This window comes from Pristis pectinata, chromosome 28 (assembly GCF_009764475.1).
Source record: "Pristis pectinata isolate sPriPec2 chromosome 28, sPriPec2.1.pri, whole genome shotgun sequence".
In the NCBI taxonomy this organism is placed as follows: Eukaryota; Metazoa; Chordata; class Chondrichthyes; order Rhinopristiformes; family Pristidae; genus Pristis; species Pristis pectinata.
In genome coordinates this window covers 5614513-5633309 of record NC_067432.1, presented here as the reverse complement: position 1 = coordinate 5633309, position 18797 = coordinate 5614513, and the positions used below count along the sequence as shown (strand labels likewise).

At 37.7% G+C, this 18797-nt stretch overlaps 1 protein-coding gene across 1 annotated transcript in view; it reads right to left on the bottom strand.

The window, feature by feature from the left end:
• map2k5 (mitogen-activated protein kinase kinase 5) overlaps positions 1-18797 on the bottom strand; it is a 220459-nt gene that overhangs the window by 192455 nt on the left and 9207 nt on the right. The window contains exons 2-3 of the mRNA XM_052040367.1: positions 12726-12774; positions 8681-8748 (exon numbers count right to left, since the gene is read on the bottom strand). Of these exons, the coding sequence (XP_051896327.1) occupies positions 8681-8748; positions 12726-12774 (117 nt within the window). The remainder of the gene's footprint in view (positions 1-8680; positions 8749-12725; positions 12775-18797) is intronic.

Below are 18797 nucleotides of genomic sequence, written 5' to 3'. Positions count from 1 at the left end.
TGTAGGGTTGTTGCAAATAAAAAAGAGAGCGGCAGAGGAAGGAGGGTGCCCCAGAGAAAGTGAGAATGCAAATAAACGTGCGCCACTATCGCCCCAAGATGAAGTCAGAAAGAGAAAAGGCAGACAAGAGGCAGAGTGAACCACAGTGACGGGGAAGTGACAGGGAAGTGGGATAGTTGAAGGGTGAGAAAGCACAAGAATTAGTAAGGGTCAGAGGAGGAGAAGTGGGGGTGTAGGCTGAAGCAGAAGAGGGGAAAATGAGAATATCAGATGGATTGGGGTTTGAAAGCTGAATTTGCATAAGAATTAATGAGTAAATGTTTTGAAGTTTGCCTCACGGCATAACTTGGGTAAATCTCAACAAATAATTTTTGGGAATGTAAACCTTCCCTTTCATCACCTAGTGTTACTATTAATTTCTACCAAGTATAAAAGTACAGCACATGAAGGTTCCATTTATTCTGCTACAAAGAATGAGCCCCCACCCTCCATAATTGCATGAGAATCAGTGTGCTATTTAGCAACAACCCACACCAGTGGTCTTCATGCCCTTGTCAGAACCTATTGAACAGCTCTGATAGTCGTTAGGAGTTAGAATGAGTCAGCTCTAGCTTGTTTCACAGGTTAGCTCACAACACAGAAAGGCTTGTGACTCTTCACATGGTATTCCAACACAGCAAAGTGGAAATGAAAAAAAAATGTGCTTACCACACTACACCACCCATTTAAAATAGTACCATTGTTTAAATAACTGGAAAATGAGAAGGGAAATTACTATTCCATTATCACTGAAGCAATCTTCTACCCTCCCTTGCCGCAAAGTTACATCAGTCAATGTTGCCTTTAACAGTTTCAGCGAGCAGGAAATTATAGCTAGTCTCTAAACAATACTGCTATTGAAATTAAATCCAATTTTATATTGAGGCTAGTGCTGCTAGCTCCTAATTACAGGTTTCTCCACAGTTGTAATAAAGTAAACTTGCTGCATTAGTTGAAGCAAATAGCTGAGGAGATCCATTTTCCCCAGTTTAGTGCTGCTAATATGCCAATCATACTTTGCAGAACTAACTGTACAAAATCCAAATTAATCATGACAGCATCATTAAGCACAATATGAAGGTATGTTGAATAACACTGCCACACTGATGGGTTAGATTGAATTTGATAACTAGCATTCAAAAAATATTCATTCTTCATACCCAATTTTAGCTTTGCATTTTCTAACCTTGGGCCAGATCCTGTGACTTTTAATTCTGTTATTTATACAAGCTCAGAATTTCATGCAAATTGGTAGCTCGATTTTAAAGGTTCAAAAACGTTATCTATAACTGAAGATGGCAAAGCAAGTCAATTGTGGATGAAGTAGGAAGAAGAGTTAAGAACAAAAAGAATCTGAGGTCAAAACTCTCAGCTGGTGGCACAATATTCAAACAAAAATGTTCAAACATTTGAGATTTCAGAAATTCCAGTCACGATAGTCTTGTGTTTCTGTACTTAGCTCATTTATGAACACATCCATCACTGGCAAGGGCCAGCATTTGTTGTCCTTTCTTGATTGCCCTTAAGAAATGTTTCAATGCACAATTTTGACCAAATACCATTAATTTATGCCAGGAGTTTAATCTAATTTTAAAATACCACACTGTCAAGTTATTACCTGTTATTCACACAGTGCAACATAGACCAATTTTATAATAGTCTTTTAGGGTTAAAGCCATCTCTTGTCGAAAGTGTTATTTAAAAAAAGCCCAGGGGCTCATTTTAATGAGCTGTTAACTATTAAGTAATGCATAGAAGGATACTAAAATTTATGGTGCATATAGCTATTATATAATGGAAAAAAATCATTAAAAACTATTTTTCTTAATGTTCATGATGATCTGATCAGTAACTATGGAACTACTTCTGGAAATGTCAAAAGAAACGCTTTGTCCCATTTTGTCTGGAGATTATCTTAGACCTCCTCTTGCATCTGGCCAAGGTAATGGAAGTGCAAAAATAATTACCCTGCCTACAGAATTTTCATCACAGTGATTGGATATGGGATTGGTGACAAGGTTTGGCATTTATTGCCATCCCTTAAGGTGGTGGTCAGTCATCTTCTTGAATTTCTCCAGTTTGTGTAATGAAAATACTCCCACACTGTGCAAGGAATTCTAGGATCTGGTTCAGTGATGGAGAAGCAGCATCGATATTACAAGCCTTGATCATGAAACTCCTCTTTTGGGTTGGCTTTCACTTGCATACAGATGACAAGTATATGCAGCTACCCAAAGTCCAGCATTTACTGGTTTCTCTGTATTTGTCCACAGCTTTAAGATTGAAATACAAATAATTTTCATCTTAGAAAATGTAAATATTTTCCATGTTGAAGGCATTACTATTAAATGGACACTTTTCTGTAATTGTCTTTGTAATTTTGCATAAACTGCTTTAGTTCTACTTGGTATTGAATTTATCTGTAAAAACAATTGTACAAAAATCCAAACAAAGTGCTTAGTTCTTTTTTGGTCATTTAGACATAAGAAAGCCCATTAATTCTTACAGATTAGTGCTGATAGATTTTAATGTTCATCAGACTGTCATAGATATGACATGATGGTGTAGTTCACTATGGCATGACAAAGTGGTAGAAAAGCAAATTCTTTATCAACAAATTCCTGATTAAATTTGCCAATTTAAAAGAAGCACAAAAGAGAATGACTGGCAGAACATTTTAAACACTATTTAAACAAAAAGGGATAACTGCTGAGACAGTGAATCCATTAATGATGATATTAAATTGCCTATACTTTGAAGTATTTCTTGAAAATTAAATGCTATTAAACCAAAGGATAGACAGAAAAAAAATGGTCAACTATAAAGTTGTTAGCCTGGTATCTGTTACTGCAGATTTCTGGAATCGGCCATTTAGGACGTAATAACGGGGCACTTTGGAAATAATAATATTGTTAAGCAGAGGCAACGTGATTTTATAAAGAGAAAAATCACACTTGACTAAGCAAATTGAGGCTTTTCTAACCAGAGTGTACAAGAAGGAAATTCAGTGGATGTAGTGTCTGTTTTCAAGCATTTGAGAAGGAACCACAAAAAAATTATTACACAGAGTAAAGGCTCAGAATGTTGGGGTAACGTATCGGCATGGAGGGCAGATTGGTGGAAGACCAACCTGGAACAAGCATGTTGTCTTCAGCTGGGTACCACTGTTGTCTGTTTGGGTCCTCAGACATTCACTATTTATAGTAAACACTTAAATGAAGAGTATAGTCATGGAACAAAGAACAGTATAATCATTTCCACATTTACTGATGATACAAAACTAGATGGGAAAATGAGCTCCAAGGAGACCATGAAGCACTACAAAGGTTAAGAAAGTTGCCAGAAGAATTATTAGTAATTCAGCAGCACTGTGGGGTAGTAAGGAAGGCAAATGCAATGTTAGGTTTCATTTCAAGAGGACTAGAATATAAAAGCAAGGATGTAAGGCTGAGGCTTTATAAGGCGTTGATCAGACCACACTTGGGGTATTGTGAGCAATTTTCAGCCCCATATCTAAGGAAGGATGAGCTGGCGTTCAAGAGGGTCCAGAGGAGGTTTACAAGAATGATCCTGGAAATGAAAGGGTTAACATATGAGAAGTGTTTGATGGTTCTGGGCCTGTACTCGGTGGAGTTTAGAAGGATGAGGGGGGAATCTCATTGAAACCTACTGAATACTGAAAGGCCTGGATAGAGTGGACGTGGAGAGGATGTTTCCAGTGGTGGGAGAGCCCAGGATCAGAGGGCACAGCCTCAGAATAGAAGGATGTCCCTTTAGAACAGAGATGAGGAGGAATTTCTTTAGCCAGAGGGTGGTGAATCTGTGGGAATTCATTGCCACAATTGGCTGTGGAGGCCAAGTCATTGGGTATATTTAAAGCAGAGGTTGATAGGTTCTTGATTGGTAAGGGCGTCAAAGGTTACGGGGAGAAAGCGGGAGAATGGGGTTGAGAGGGAAAAGTAAATCAGCCATGATCGAATGGTGGAACGGACTCCAAGGGCCAAATGGCCTAATTCCGCTCCTATGTCTCATGGTCTTATTTCAAAAAATGTGTGGTTTTGCATTTTTGGGGAAAGCAGATACCCTTTAAGCAGAGAGAAATCAGCAAATCTGTTATACAGAAGAATTTTGGTGTGCCAGTTCATGAAGTGCAGAAAGTAACAGGCAGCTACAGATAGAGTATAGGAAGCCAATTATAAGAGGTGTGGAGTATAAAAGTAAGAAAGTCTTGCTGAGAGTGTACGGGGCTTCAGCAAGGTCTCATTTGGGATAATGTGCACAATTTTGGTCTCTGTACCCAAAGGAAGAAAGATTTCTCTGTGCAATGTAGATTCATGAGATTGTTTCCAGGATAGAGTTCCAGGGGTGGGGGGGGATTGTCATTTGAGTGAGATGTGACCTACGTTCACTGGAGTTCAGAAGAATCAGAGGTGATCTCATTGAGATGCAGAACTTTCTAAGAGGGAATGGCAGCATAGATGCCAAGAGGCTATTTTTAAATTCTCAACAATCATAGAACCTAGTACCAGTGAAAAAGCCAACACCAAAGCACTTGCAACAATCTTTCCCCAGAAGAGTCCCATGGATGATCAATCTCCTGAGATTTCAAAGCTTACAAAACATAACATTAAGACAATTCCATTCACTACATACGATAGAGTAAAATTCTGTTAATCCATCATCTAAATGCTCAGAAATCCTGACAGTCCAGTATTTGTCTCACTCAGTATTCCAGAAATCGAGCTGGGATCCAGAGCACAAGAAGAGTGTGCAACCAGAGCCAGGGTTGGGGTCTAGAATGCCAGGGATCAGAAGCGTGCATAGGTTTGCAGCCAGAGCGCTTATGTATTTCCTGATCACTTTAAACTTACTGGGTTCACTCTAAAATGTATTATATTACTGTGCCACATGTAAAAATAATGAAATAAAGTGTGTTTGGGTATTAATAGGAGTAACATTCATAAAACAACATCTGCTTGTTGGGTACCACCAAAGTCCCAAGGGTGCTGGATTATCGAAGTTTTACTGTATCAAGACTGTGTGCCCTGGATACAACAACGGCTGTGGGTCTTCCATTACGTGCCAACTGTAGTGACAATTTTGGATCCCAAGTTAGCCATGCCTCATTTCAGTACAGGAACCAAGATGTCAAATGGAAAACTGCATAGGTCAATTCTATCTGCATCAAAAAACAATCTAGCTAATTACAGACGAACAATCTGCTCTCAATCAAAATGATGGAAAGGGTCACGAACTGTGCTACAACATGGAGTTTACTTATAGTATCCTGCTCACTGATATTCAGTTTGGGTTCTGCCAGGAAAACATCTTCAGAACTCATTACATGCTTTGTTCCAAAGTTCATGGAAGAGATGAACTCCAGAGGGGAAGTGAAAGTGACTGCTCAGCATCAAAGCACTGTTTGACCTCAATGACCAATTTCTTCTACACAGATGCTGCTTGACCCCTTGAGTATTTACAGCATTATTTTGTTTTTATTTCATTAATCCCAAGGTGTGGAGTAATGATCCAGAGAGATGAGTTCAAATCCTACTACACCAGCTGGGAATGTAAATTCAGTTAATTAAATAATGTGGAATAAAAGCTGGTACTCAAAGTGTGATCTAATCAAGATTTGAAACTGCTTTATTGTAACTTATCTACTTTTTAGGTGTAGTTTTTTTTAGAAATAAATCCTGGTTATTTGCCTTGTGTGGCTTTATAAGGCCATGTTGATCCTTATAGTGATTTGGAAATTTGTACTTCCAGACCCCTTTGCTGCCCAATCCTAATTAGATTTTTATTTTCAAAGTAAAATGTTAATTTGCACACCCTTATTGTTATTACTAAAATATAATATCAAGTGCTGAAAGTTATGGGATAATTATATGTCCCAAAGGCAATTAATTCAATGTCAATGGGTAAACCAAAGTATTGCTTTTATTTTGTCTGTGTTCTAAAATGTCTAAGTGATTTCATTTTCACTTGTTTGAACGGTTAACTAGCAATTTCGCCATTTTAAATTTATGTTTGAAACAAAATCAAAAGTAAGCTCTTCTAAAATGAGTAACTCATAAAAAGATTAAATTATTTCCTCTTTCCAAATGTTCAGGAAATTTGTGTCATTGGTTTGTCAGAGAAAAAAAACAAAAGATATATTTTGTGCAAATAGATTTATTTTGGCTACTGCACTGTGTAATATCTTAGTGGCAAAAAAAAACTAATAGTCTTGACATCAATTTCATGCAGAATATCTCAAAGTTAATCTTTGATCTGGTAGCATCAGGATTCAACAAATACAATTTTAAGAGCAAGATAAAATGTCACTATTGTCAAGCCATAGCTGCAGGACTGCACATTATTGCAAGTCGAGGAGCCAATGACGGTGGTTAAATTAAACCCAGAATTAACCTTCTCCCCTTTAGAGATCTTCAAATATCAAATGGACATCCCTTCTTCCATTACAACACCGAAAGAAGAATTATTTCAGTAAACCTCCTAGCATAAAATCCTGATTCTAGGAAATCCCAACATTCTGTGTGTGTGTGTGGCCTGTTGACAAAGCAAATTTGTATGTATTCAATGCTATCATTGATATCAAAGAAATTAGAAAATCAGAAGTGAAAAGTGGCTTCAGGCAGATTTTTCTTTGATCCAGAGTGTGATAGTCTTGTTGTCTGCCAAGGAAGACTGCTTAAATTCAAAATGTATTAAATTTGGGAATTATGATGAGGAAGTAAATGACCTTTGGTGATTTCAAAAAAAAAGGAATGGATTTGTTAGGTCTAATAAATCTATGTTCCCAAAATTTAGATCTTCAGATGTTATGTGCAGTGTGGTGAACATGTATCCCAAATATTAACAATTTTGAGACAACAGGGATTCACAGCCTTCGAGAAAAAAGCCAAGCCAAGCTGGCTTGTTTACACTACTTCTCATCACAAGGTACGTCATATAGCTCACTCTATAGGGATCCTACATAATAACTGTAATTCAAAAAACATTTCCTTTTGTCATTCTTTTGGTAACCATTATATTAAATAATATCCATAATTATGCCACATGGTTTAGCTAGCAATGTATCTGGAGTTGTATTACTGAATAATATAGAAAATCATAACATCTATCCATTCTAAGATCTCATGTTATTCTAAGTGCATGAAAAGTACTAAGTTGCAGCTGGAATTTGCTAACAGTGTAAAACTATAATGACGAGTGATTTGAGATGCTGGGATTATTTCCACTCTATCAGAGGAGGCTAGCAGGAGATTAATAAAGGTTTTATAAATTATGTAGGATTTTCACAGTGAATACAAGTTGATTAATTCCCAAACCAAAGGAAACAGTTCTAAATACCACCCACATAAAATCCTTATTAAGATGGAAAGTTACCCCAACTAGGAAGGTAAAGACTGTGCAGTTGAGACAGAGAACAATACATTATTTCAGCAGAAAAATAAATAAATACTTGAAATGAAGATACAGAGCTGTAGGACATGGAGTCTTTCTTGCAGTACCTAGAACTGAAAATGTAACATTGACACCTTTTATTCTTCATGCCACTTGAAACTTTTAGTTCAGAAATTATTATTGGCTATCAATAAGGGCATAGCAATATGTTATAAGAACATTCCAGCTTCTGTTCCTGCACCGGTGAACTGGTATGCTTTGGAGGCACCGAAGTGGAGAAAAATAAGTCCTGATCCCAGCAGCTATCCTTGCATTTCTGTTGGAAAATGCAACTGGAAACAAGGTTGTGCTCAGTTGTTAAGGCATTCCACAGTGGAACAGTCCAGTTGCATTCACTCTATGAATTCATGCAAATGAGGGAAATTGGTTCATGGTTCATTTATTAGAACTCATTTCAAATGTGGTAAAAGGGATCAAGAAAACATCCAGTGTTGTTGCTTCACAGCTCCGGTGACCCAGGTTTGGTCCTATCTTCAAGTGTTGTCTGTGTGGAGTTTGAACTTTCTCCCTACGATCCTGCAGGTTCCCCCCATATCCCACAGAAGTACTGGTAGGTTAAATGGCTACTGTAAATTACCACCTGTAGATGGGTGACAAGAGAATTAGGAAGAGTTGATGTGCAAGTAAGAGAATAGGTTACAGGGAAATAAGAGGGGAATGGGATTTCTCTACCAAGAGCTGGCAGTGACTTGATGGGTTGAATGGCTTCCATCTGTGATACAATAAGTATGATGCACATAAGTCTTTGAAAATGTGTAGTTGTCAACTTAGATTAACCTACTAATTAACAATTTTCCTTGTTCCCTTTAACAAAGTACTTTAATAATGCGGCTATATTTACTTCAATTTCTTTTTCAAACTGTATTAAACTTAAAACATTTGCTTTAAACGTATTTGCAGGCAAAACAATGAACAAAAACTGAAACAAAAATATTCTAAATTATTCAACCCATTTAGCAGAGTAACAATAATCTTTACATTATTAGTTACAAAACTAATCACTTTTCAGTCAAGATATGAAACACGGGAAACCAAAGAGCTGTCTACTTCATTAAAGTTTATTGTATCATGGTACTTTATAACAAATTTAAAACTGGCAGATTCTCAACATGAAAATATCGCTTAGTCTGAATGTTTAGTAGGCAACACAAAATGCCCCAACTGTACCTACATATGATAACATGGCTTTCATTTCTTCATCACTGCGCACTGTGATTCGATCCCCATCTTCATCTTCATCTTTAAAACAAAACAAAAATGCATTTTGAATATGATAAGTTGGACAATGCATCTTATACTAAATCGAAGAATGCTAGGAATGTGAAACAGATGATATACAGTTTGGAATTTATAATGAGGCAGTGCGGGTTACAGTGTCTTTGGATCATGCCCTAGCTTGATTATAGTTATGTGGATTTTGGAAAGCATTTCATTGATAAATGTTTATCCCTTCCAGGCAGATAGCGTGGAAGACAGCAATAGACAGTACATCCCTATGAGTTTACAAACTATTTGAATTTATTTAAATCTGAATTGTGGAATTAAGGTATCTGCAGTTTGAAAAAAAATTTGCTTTCATCCTGCTATGCAAGACAACAATACTTTAATTGCCTGTAAAACACAATTGGTATAAACTTAGACTTAACCACATATTGAACATTTATTCTGCAATATGATAAACATATCAACATCTACAAGAAAATCAGTATCTGCATGTTACCCAACTGAAATTTCACAAGATACTTTAATACTACATTCTCATCTGATAGAACAAGTTACAACCTCTAACCTATTAATAAAAGCTAACTAAAATATCATACAACTATCACTTCTAACAAGCACTGTGATTAACTCATGCCATGTATACGTTGAATTAGTTTTATTTATAAAGATATGTCAGATGATTTAGCATAGCACTAATGCTGAGACCGACATCACTAAAACATGAAACATTTAATCAGAATCAGAACCAGGTTTATTATCACTGACTTATATATCATGAAATGTGTTGTTTTGAGGCAGCAGTACAGTGCAAAGACACAATTACTATAAATTACAAAATAAATAGTGCAAAAAAGGAATAACAAAGTAGTGTTCGTGGGTTCATGGACCATTCAGAAATTTACCCTGAAAATATATGATAATTCAATGCTAAGTTTACACCAAAGTGGAGTATTAACTCCTCAGCTATAAATAGCTGACTAGGTACCGGATGTGGGGCAAAACGATCAAGATGACATCATAAGCTCTCAGTCATAAGAATATGACTACTGCTGTAAAATTCTTCAACGCTGTGAGCCTTTACATTTACAGAGCAGTTTTTAACAACTCAGTACATTTTCCACAATGTTGTTTAAGGCAAATAGGAAGATATACTGCTTTATCCTTTCAAATATACTATTACAAAAAATTATCTTCTGCTGATTAAGCTTTTATTGGCTACAGAGGAAGTACTTAGAATTAGGACAAGCATTGGTATGGAAGGGCAGTGCTGTTGTTGGGAATGCTGTATACTCAAACAGTGGCTTGAGGGTAGCACTGAGATTCAGCAGCACTTATAAATGAGGGATGTGCTGCAGGAAGAGTGAAGGGGTGCATCAGTAGGAGATCCAGGTTAATAAACACATGTGGCTTTTGAAAGGCTGCCCAGATGTGTGGGACCACTGAGGGAATGGGCACCATTCTGTGAATATTGGAGAGAAAGCACTGATCAGTGTGCGAAGAACACAAGAAATAAAAACAATAGGGAAAATGACCAGAGAACCTACTCCACCATTCGATAAGATGACAGTTGATCCTTTGCCCCTTGTACTTAAAAGTCTGATCCCCATAATCCTTATTTTTTTCATGCCCAAAACTTCACTGATCTCAATCTTAAACATACTCAGCAATCAAACATTCATGGTCCTCTTGAGCCAGACAGTTAAGTTTTTAAATGTCTGTCATTGCATATCTACCAGCAAACCTTCTGATATAATCTTCCCATCACTCTTCATTCCTCTGAAATTGGCCTTATTTAAGTTCCAATGTCAGCTTCCAACTTATTTGTCTGTTGCTCAAACTGCATGCAAAATTCTATTATTTTGGCCCTGATATCCCAGTCAACAGCAAGCTGCTTTGCTGTGCTTGCTCCTGACCATTGAGCCAAGTACAAGTTTACCTTTCGCAGAACCACTGTTGTTAAGTTGCGCTCACAAGCCTGGCTCAATATCAGTGGCAGGACCCTACCCAGTGCAGGACCTTGCATGTGTAAATGCCATCACATGGGGGTAGAATAAACCAGAACAGGAAACGGTTAATAAAAACTTTTGACATCTGGCTAGCCTTGTCCTTGGGTCAGCCAGCTGTCAAACCTGTCAGAAACACTGAATCCGCCTGCCCATTTCTGACATTCAGAAACTTTGAAATAAAGCAAATGTTAATAATAACTTAAAAGTAAAAATGGAAGTTTAAATACGTCTGAGAACATCGAATGACTTAATCGTCCAAGAAAAGTATAAAGTACCCAATATTTAACCTACTCCCTTCTAACTTTTCTGCTCCATACAAAGTGAATGGAGATGTTGCTCCTGTAAGAGATCTATCCAGTATTGTTTCTGAAGAGAGATTCTCCTGCACTTCTCCCAACTAAATCCATCCATTCTGATCATTGCTGTCTTAAAGAGTGATAGAATACTAATCAACCCCTTCTCATTGACCATCTAAAATAACCTGTCTTCAAGTTGGTTCCATGACCTATTGATCCAAAAAAAGTCCTCTGAATTCATTCTATGAACTCTTCCTCCAGTTCAGTTTATAAAAAAGATTAAAATCCCTTCCAATGATTTCACTAACTTTGATTCAAACTTTTCACTGATTGTTTTGTTTTGCTGCTGTTAAACGGCCTGTAGACTACCTCAAGTAATGTTTTTCTGTTTCTTGTTATCTCTTATTTCCACAATACTGATTTTACTGAATAGCAGAAAGAAGTACCTCCATAATTTAAGTGCTATGTTACAGCACAAAGGGCATTTTGCACCTGTGGGAAAATGACACCAGAAAGCTGACAAATGGTTTCCAAAACACATGACACTGGAAGGAAGCTACCAAAATGGAACAGCCCTAGGATAGAATGTGGAGGACCCATCCAGAAAAATCTCTTGGATATGATAATAACCAAACAGGGATAGGATGGAAGTTATGGATGCTTTATATGGGATGTAGTATAGCAACAAAACTCCGGAAGGAGCTGCTGTACCAAGAACAATACATAAACCATGGCAGTTTTGTGCAGATTGCAGCATTTACCTACGTAACCATCAGGAAGTTTGGGACTCCACGATCGATCTGAGCACACTCTAACGTGGTGTACAACAGTAGTGCATGATCTTCCAGCAGTTTTCCAGCTGTTACAATGGGAAATGTGGCACTAAACCTGTGCTAGGTCTGATGCATGTTCAGAACTTTAACCAAAGAAGAATGGTGACAAGACAGAGGGACAAATTTTATGGAATTTACATTTTTTGCTTAAGGCTGCGAGGGCCTGTTACCACGCTGTAAATAAAATTTAAAAAAAATTAATTTATATGTATTTAATTGCTTTTCAGTATTTTCCAAGATTTATGCGTTTTTACTTTACTTTAGAAATATTTAATCCTTTCAGAAATTTTATTAAGGAAATTCTCCTCAGGAGATCAGCACAAGGCAAGAGTACATTCAATAGATGACTGAACAGCGGGCATGGGTAAAAATCATAAATCTGTGATGAAAAAGCATGATGTCATTCATGCTACATGATAAGTAAAATGTTATGAACAACTTTGCTATAAAGGTAATCTTTAGATAGATAGATGTATGCAACTTTTTTAAGATCCAAGTTTCCTCTGTCACCAGTGCACCAGATGTAATAATTCAAATGAGACCAGATCTAGAGTTAACATTTCTCCAAACAGTGAATTTCAAAATCACCAAATGCAGCCAAATACAGAAGTTCTCTAATCCTCAAAACTTTTAAACTTGCATTATATATAATTTACTGTGCCAAGCAACTGTTAGACAACTGGTCAAGCCAAAAATTAATAATTCTAAATTATAAAAAATCCACATGTACACATTTCTCCTAATTTATATTCCTTTGAAGCCTGCAAAATACATTGTTAATACTAATGAATAGATCTCTCTATTAATGGGACATGTTACTTAGTAAACAATAAAACAGTGAAAAAAAATCTACTTACATTCAAATGCCGTCGTTGTTGTATCTGGTAACACTTGACCAATAACATCCTATAAACAAGGAATAAAACCAGTTAATCTAAAAGAAACCTGGGAAAATATTACTTTTATCACAGCCAAAAGTAAAAAAAAGCAATTTAAGACTACTCCCATTATCTCTCCATCATCCGCATAGTGGATATCCAATATTTTCATCTCATTTTGAAAATGCCTATCCAGGTAATTGGTAGCTACTTCTACTTGTGCTTTACAATACATGAAACATACAGATTATTGTCCTTCTAATGGTCCCCCTTTTAGATAATATCTGATCCCTGCTCTGCTCCCCTCTCACTTTCTACCCCAATGTTGGAGCACAAATGCTCAAACGCAAATCGATGGCCCAGTGTATCAATTCTAGGATAGGTGAAGAGTTTTACCTGGTAATCCCATAATCCCCACAACAGGTTTTGGAAATGCAAGGACCTCGAGTTTTGTAATCAGAGAGTCAGGAATGCTGTGTTTATTACCGTGAATTAATGAACAACTTTGAAACCCATCAAGAATCACCAAAGCTGGTTTTGGAACATAGTGCAATCTTGCCTCTTTGCTATAAAAGGGAAATAAGGTTTTGAATTTGACTCGACTTCAGGATGCTTTACCAGAATGAAAGTGCTAATGAAATCAGTGCTAAAAGGGGTCATTATAGATTGAGAGATGTGTTATTGACCGAACTCTTGTGCTGGGAACCTGTGCAAACTGCTGACCTCCCCATTGCCAAGCACTTGACAAACCACTCCAAGCCGATGGTCAACACCTGTTGAATGCGATAGAAGCTGCTGCCCTTCCTCTCTGGACTAGGGAAAAAGTGGGTGAGACTGCAGCTTCCTTCAGATCCAACACGTGTCGATGAGGGAGACGGTATGATTGGGCGGTTTGTCAACATATGATGAAGGTGCTGCCAGTTTCCTGCAAAGGCCTACAGTCACCATGCCGACCAGGATGCAGCACCAAGCCCCACATCAGTGCTGAACGGCTGCACCACTCTCCCCATCCTGCCCCACACCAGCCCTTACCGGCAGCCTCTCCACACCAATCGATGAGGCGATTCATTGCTGGTGGTGTACCAGAACAGGGTAGGCTCCTGCACCCGGGTTCTTGCACAGCAGCAGAGGGGGTGAGAATTTCCACCAGGTTCCCAGCAAATGTGCAGCCCAAGCAGATGTCTCTTGTAAGGTACAGAGTGGTACAAACCTTTGAGTATTCAGAATGGTGAACCAAGAGCGCTATAATGAATCAGTGCTCAACAGGGTAGCACTAAGCAGGGTACCAGTGGACTAATAAACAAAGGTACACAAAAGAAACCGTTTTCAAATTAACGTTGCTCTATAGGATTTTAAAAGGGGAAAGTTATTTATCTGCTACTGTGAATTAAGATGGATGTCATGCGAAGTAGTACTGCTTTAATTCACAGAGATTACAAAACGTGATAGTCAATTTATAAGCAACTAATCCACAAAATGTGAATTGAACAGGATGTCATAACATTAAATAAGTAACATTGACACAAAGTTAGGAATGAACGGGGGAAACATGGAAAATAGCAACAGATAGAAAAGTTGTGCACAGTACAGCAGTCTTGCAGAGATTGTCATTTATTTTGTGGTGAAAGTTAAAAATCGAATGTCTTCCTTTTGGTTTACCTTGTAAAATAATGTAAGCAATGTTTTTACACAAATCAAAGACACGACCTAAATTTATTGTTTGATCCCTTTCCACAATTTAGCAATGTCCTTCAATAAATTATTTTTTGTTGTTTAATGCCATTCCAACAAAGAAACCCAGATAGCTCTCCGTAGAGTAGTTCAGTTAGTCCCATTCCCACACTTCTTCCTCGCAGCCTTGCAAGTTCACTTCCTTCAAATGCCCATCCAATTTCCTTTTGAAATCATTTTCATAAGCAGCAAGTTGCAGATCATTACTACTTGCTGCATAAAAAAGGTCTCCTCACATCCAATCTGTATCTCTCACCCAGAATTTAAATTTGTGTCTCCCGGTCCTTGTGTCATCAGCTAATGGAAGCAGCTTTCAGAGTTATAGAGAGATACAGCACGGAAACAGGTTTTACAGCCAATTGAGTCTGCACCAACCATCAACCACACATTTACATTAATCCCACCTTTTTTTTTATATTCTGCCTTCATTTTCAACAACCCCTGTCTCCAGCTTCTACACACTAGGGCCAGTTTAACTAACCAACCAGCATGTCATTGTGATGTGGGAAGAAACCAGCTAGCCTAGATGAAACCTTTTTGTCTACCTTATCCAAACCCATCATAATCCTGTTCACTGCTTATCAAATCTTCCCTCAATCCCCTTTGCTCCAAGGAGACCAACCCCTGCTTTTCCAACCCAACCTTGGTAGTTAAAATCCCTCATTTCTACAACTATTTTGGTAAATCTGCTCCGCACCCTCTCACGGACCTTTGCATCCTTCTCAAGGTGTGGTGACCAGAACCAGATGCATTATTCATGGTATAGCCTAACCAAAAGGTTCAGTATAAATTTCTCTGCTTTCAATAATTCCATTTATGAAGCAATTCTCAATTTTTCTCCCTACCATCAAAAATGCCATGCACGTGAATTCTCAGGTCTCTCTGTTCTTGCACACTCTTTAGAACTCTAATAATTAAATGTATACTTTCTCTACCTATATCTTCTGCCAAAATACATCACTCCACACTACCCTGTCACTTGAATGCCCATCCTGCAGCAATCAGGATTATCCTCACCATCTGCCACACCTGCATCATTCCTAAAATTCTCCCTTTCAGCCAATTTTGCAAATCTGCCTTTCATTGTTTATTAAAATCCACACTGACCACATCCATTCCAGTCCCTTCATCAACCTTCTTTCTTACTGCAACAATAAAAAAAAATTATGTTAATCAAACATAATCTGCCTTTTCCTAATCTATGCCTGTTCTCCTGGATCAACTCAAGCTTCTAAATTCCTGTTAACATTTTCCTGATCAACATTTCTAAAACGTTACCACACTGACACTTAACAGTCCAATCTGTCGTTCCTTGGAAATCAAAACATGCAGATGCTGGGAATTGCAAGAAACACTCATCTCCGTGTAACAATGCTGCCTGAGCTGCCGAATGTTTCCAAAAATTTCTGTTTTTATTTCATGCTCTTTGGAATATCCTTGCATCCTTTATTGAATAAGTGTGACATATTTGCCACTTTTCAGTCCTCTGCCACACTCCACAACAAGAGAAGGTTGGAAGATTCTTGCAATCCCTTCCACTTTGTCCATGCTTGTTCACCTTGTAGACCCAAAATGCCAGCCATCCAGTCCAGTCAACCTATTCACCCTAACCAAAGCCAGCCTTTCCAGCACATCATGCATATTGGTTTGCACCCCATCCATTATCTCCAGTATCTCAGCTTCTACCAATATTTTGTCAGTATCCTCTTCCTTAATGAACACTGAATACAAAATAGTCATCAAGTATTTCAGCTTGCATTGCCTCCTTGGTGCACTTTTCATCTACTTTGTTCCTAATATGCCCCACCCTGTCCCTTACCATTTCCTAAATATTTACATGCCAGTAACAAATTTTTGGATTTACTTTCACATTAAGACCATAAGACAAAGGAGTAGAAGTCGGCCATTTGACCCATCGAGTCTGCTCCGCCATTCTATCATGGGCTAATCCATTATCCCATTTAGCCCCACTCCCCCGCCTTCTCACCATAACCTTTGATGCCCTGGCTACTCAGATACCTATCAATCGCTGCCTTAAATAGACGCACTGACTTTGTCTCCACAGCCGCCCATGGCAACAAATTCCACAGATTCACCACTCTCTGGCTAAAGAAATTTCTCCACATCTCTGTTCTGAACGGGCGCCCTTCAATCCTGAAGTCGTGCCCTCTTGTACTGGACTCAAACTGTCTTTCTGTTCTCATATACTTCTTTCTCGTGTTATGTATTAACTAACAATCCCTTGCTTTTTCTGTTTTCAGCATTGATGTTATGTTTGTTTATTGATGCTCTCGGACTGTATTTACCTCATACTAAAATCTTATGGAAGATGTGAACAAAGAATATGAAGTTCTAGAAGACACCAATACACTTTCTCCAAGCACAAGGCAACATGACACCCAGTGTGCTTATAAGAAAGTATCTTTCATGCGAACTTCAAAGATAACTTGCTGTCCTAAACCTTTGCTGATTAATATACACTTTTAGATTGAGCTTTATCAAATTCCAGAACCTTATTTTGAGAGAGTTGTGCCTACAAATTGTGACACGATTTAAAATAAAACTTTTTAGATTTCCTGAACAACAGCACAATTTAAATAATATGATCAACACAAAATACCAAAGAGACACTGCCTTTTTAGTTCTTCCTCTCTTTTACCTTTAGACTTCAGTCTCTACAATGGATAATTAATAGAGGAAAATTACCAAAATCTTGACAGTGCCTGCTGTATAATTGTTTATCACTGCAGCTCTGGGACTTTCCCCATCAGAGCTCAGCTGCTTTAAGATGTCATACCTCATTCTGTTTTAATTCCATTTGCCAAGCCATTGGCCAACAGCTGAGTCAAGCCTCAGGACTTCAACACCACCGAAAACCAGAATACCAAACACTGCAAAGTTAGTGGAGCATACAATTTACCAGGGTGACACATGAAATGATGGCAATGGATCTCAAAGTTACAATCTTTGAGTAAAAAACAAAATCTTGAAAGCCAGTTTATACTATTCAATTCTGCTGTTGTTATTTCCTCTCAGAATAGTTTTCTCAACTTCCTCACTTTAAAGTGCTGATTAGCAAACCAACATTTTAACTGGACTTTGCCTTCACCAGTAATGTGAAAGTTCGGCTTTGAGCTATACTTGTAACAGTAATCAAAAGTATATAAACATCTAAAATTGTGTGTGTGTGTGTGTGTGTGTGTGTGTGTGTGTGTACATGATTGCTCTCTCTCTCACACACACAAAACACAAAAATAAAGCTTTCTTGCTTTGATTGTCACACCCAAAAATCACATGGAATGAGTGCAGAGTCACATACGGGCAAGGCTGGTTAAGGAAAGATTTCCTTCCCCAAAGGGTATTATTGAACTAGATCTGTTTTTCTTACAACTGAATACTTTTTACAGTCATGATTACTCAGACTAATTGATGCGTTTCCCAAATTCCTCAACTTCTTGATGGGATATCAATTGTTAGTTAGTCTCTGGATTACTCGTCCAGGTATCAAGCGTTGTGCTGCCAATGTACCGTACAAAAAGGACAGTGAATTATTGGGTTTAAGTGAATCATTTAAACATTACAGATAACAGCATGGACAGGGTAATCAGATTTGTTATTTAAAATGTTAGAGGTAGAATGGTCTCTTGTACTGGATATTTCTATATTTTCACAAGTATGACAAACCCTTAGCTAATCAGATAGAGCTACCATGGCTTTGTTAAGAATACATCAATTATAATAAAAAATAAAACATTCTATTTTTAGATGAGGCCACGAATAAAGAAAAATATCAATGTACTCATGGGTTTCCATTTCCAAAAGAACTTCACGACTATTATACCAAGATTCCTAGAAAGGTCAGCTTTGGAAACACTGGAATTGATGAGGAGAGAGGAACCACAGACTGCAAACAAAGGGTAGGAGCTTGGAATGAAGGCAATGCGAAAAGATGTGTTTTCTGTTTTGGGTCTTTGGCTATTTTTATTAACACCACTGATGAAGCTTCAGATGATTGTATTTCCTCATTTCCACTTGACACAGTTAGGAGGAACAGTTGGTAGTGCAAATGGGAGTAGGAAGTTTTACAAATAACTAGTTTTTCCCATTCATTAAATTTATGCCAAATCAATTCAATATGCTCAACCATGTGTTTATCTATCTTGAACCCAGGAAAGATAAAACACATTTTCTTTAATGATGAGAAACTTAGAACTGCAAAGGAGCAGAGAAATTTTGGAGACCAAATACACAAATCGTTAAAAGCCAGTAGACCAGGTACAAAAAGCAATTAAAAAAGCTAATGGAATATTGGCTTTTATC